The 1650-nt window shown below is 47.3% G+C and overlaps 1 protein-coding gene across 1 annotated transcript; it reads right to left on the bottom strand.

The window, feature by feature from the left end:
* Positions 1 to 673: 673 nt before the first annotated feature.
* Positions 674 to 1396, bottom strand: LOC126428391 (uncharacterized). Its single transcript, XM_050090315.1, has 3 exons — positions 1273 to 1396; positions 873 to 1169; positions 674 to 825 (listed from the first exon to the last, which is right to left on the bottom strand). Exons 1-3 carry the CDS (start codon positions 1394 to 1396, stop codon positions 674 to 676), a joined length of 573 nt encoding a protein of 190 aa, XP_049946272.1.
* Positions 1397 to 1650: the final 254 nt, after the last annotated feature.

A 1650-nucleotide genomic window follows, 5' to 3' on the forward strand; every position in this document is an offset into this window, starting at 1 on the left:
AACACTAGCCATTCCAGCAAAGCCATCATAACAAGTGACAATAACCATTCTGGCACAATCATCGTCAGCACATGTAGCCATTCCAGCATAGTCTCCACCTGCATCCATTCCAACTCGGTTGTTATCACCAGCAACAAAAAAATGTGAAATGTGTGTGAAATCTTATCGGACTTAACTGCTAAGGTCATCAGTACCTAAGCTTACACACTAGTTAACCTAAATAATCCTAAGGACAAACACACGCACCCATGCCCGAGGGAGGACTCGAACCTCCACTGAGACCAGCCGCACAGTCCATGACTGCAGCGCCTGAGACTGCTTGGCTAAAACCCGTGCGGCCACCAGCAACATTATGCAATCCAGCACAGCCGTGTCCACCAGCACAGTAACCAATCTAGCACTGGAACCAGTAGCCAATCAGTTCAGTCATCATCACCAGCACAAGTACCCATTCCAGTACAGTCATCACCTTGAGCATCAGCAATCATACCAGCACAATCATCATCAATAGCACTAATACTCATTCTGACACAGTTATCACAACCAGTATGAGTAGACATTCAAACACAGGCATCATCACCAGACCAGCACCAGAAAGCAGTCAAGCACAGCCATCATCAGCAATCCCAGCCCCTTCCAGCACAGTGATCACTAGAACCAGCAGCAGTCCAGCTCAGTGAGCAACAACAACACCAGTAGCTATTCTATAACTGTCATCATCACCAGGATCAGTAGCTATTCCAGCACTGTCATCACAAGCACCAGTAGCCAAATCAGCACAGATATCATCAGCAGCACCACTAACCATTTCACCATAATCATCACCTGCACCAGTAGCCATTACAGAAAGTCATGATCACCAGCACTGGTACCCAATACAGCACAGTCATCATCACCAGCACCAGTACCCAGTCCAGCACAGTCATCACTGCTAGCACCAGTAGCCATTCCAGAACTGTCACCACTACAAGCACCAGTACAAAATCCATTGCAGTCATCATCACCAGCACCAGAAGCCATTCCAACACAATCATTATCACCAGCACCAATACCCACCCCAGAACTGTCATCACTAGCTCCAGCAGACATTACAGCACATGGTGACAACGAGCATGTGTGGCCATTAGAACACAGCACTAATACTTTTTCAAGCAAGGTCATCAACAGCACTAGTACCCATTCCAGCTCAGTCATAATCACTAGCACCAGTAGCCAGCCCAGTTTAGTCAGCATCACCAGCACTCATAGCCATTTCAGAACTGTCATCATTACCAGCACCAGGATCTATTTCACCATAGTCATAATTCGCAGCACCAGTAGCCATTCCAGCACAGTCAGCAGCACAGGGATCAGTACCCAATCCAGCACAGTCATCAACATCAGCAGTAGTAGCCATTCAAGCACTGTCATCACTACCAGCACCAGTAGCCATTCCAGCACTGTCATCACAACCAGCACCAGTAGCCATTACAGCACAGTGGTCATCACTAGCACTAGCAGCCATTCCAGCACATCATCTTAAATTGCATCTGCAAGCATTCAAGCACAGTCATCATCATCAGCACCAGTCGTCATTTGAGCACTACCATTCCCAAAAGCCACTCAAACACCATAGTCATCATCAGCTCATCCAGTCCTCCAAGAAAAGTC

The sequence above is a fragment of the Schistocerca serialis genome, chromosome 12, assembly GCF_023864345.2.
Source record: "Schistocerca serialis cubense isolate TAMUIC-IGC-003099 chromosome 12, iqSchSeri2.2, whole genome shotgun sequence".
NCBI lineage: Eukaryota > Metazoa > Arthropoda > Insecta > Orthoptera > Acrididae > Schistocerca > Schistocerca serialis.

Bases quoted from the DNA above. Each gene is read 5' to 3' on its own strand.
- LOC126428391 (XM_050090315.1), bottom strand. From the start codon at position 1,396: ATGGCTACTACTGCTGATGTTGATGACTGTGCTGGATTGGGTACTGAT. The intron at 1,170-1,272 runs GTAATGATGACA...AATGGGTACTAG, and splicing joins TGAAATAGATCCTGGTGCTG to TGCTGTTGATGACCTTGCTT. The intron at 826-872 runs GTACCAGTGCTG...CTACTGGTGCAG, and splicing joins TGATGACTGTGCTGTATTGG to GTGATGATTATGGTGAAATG.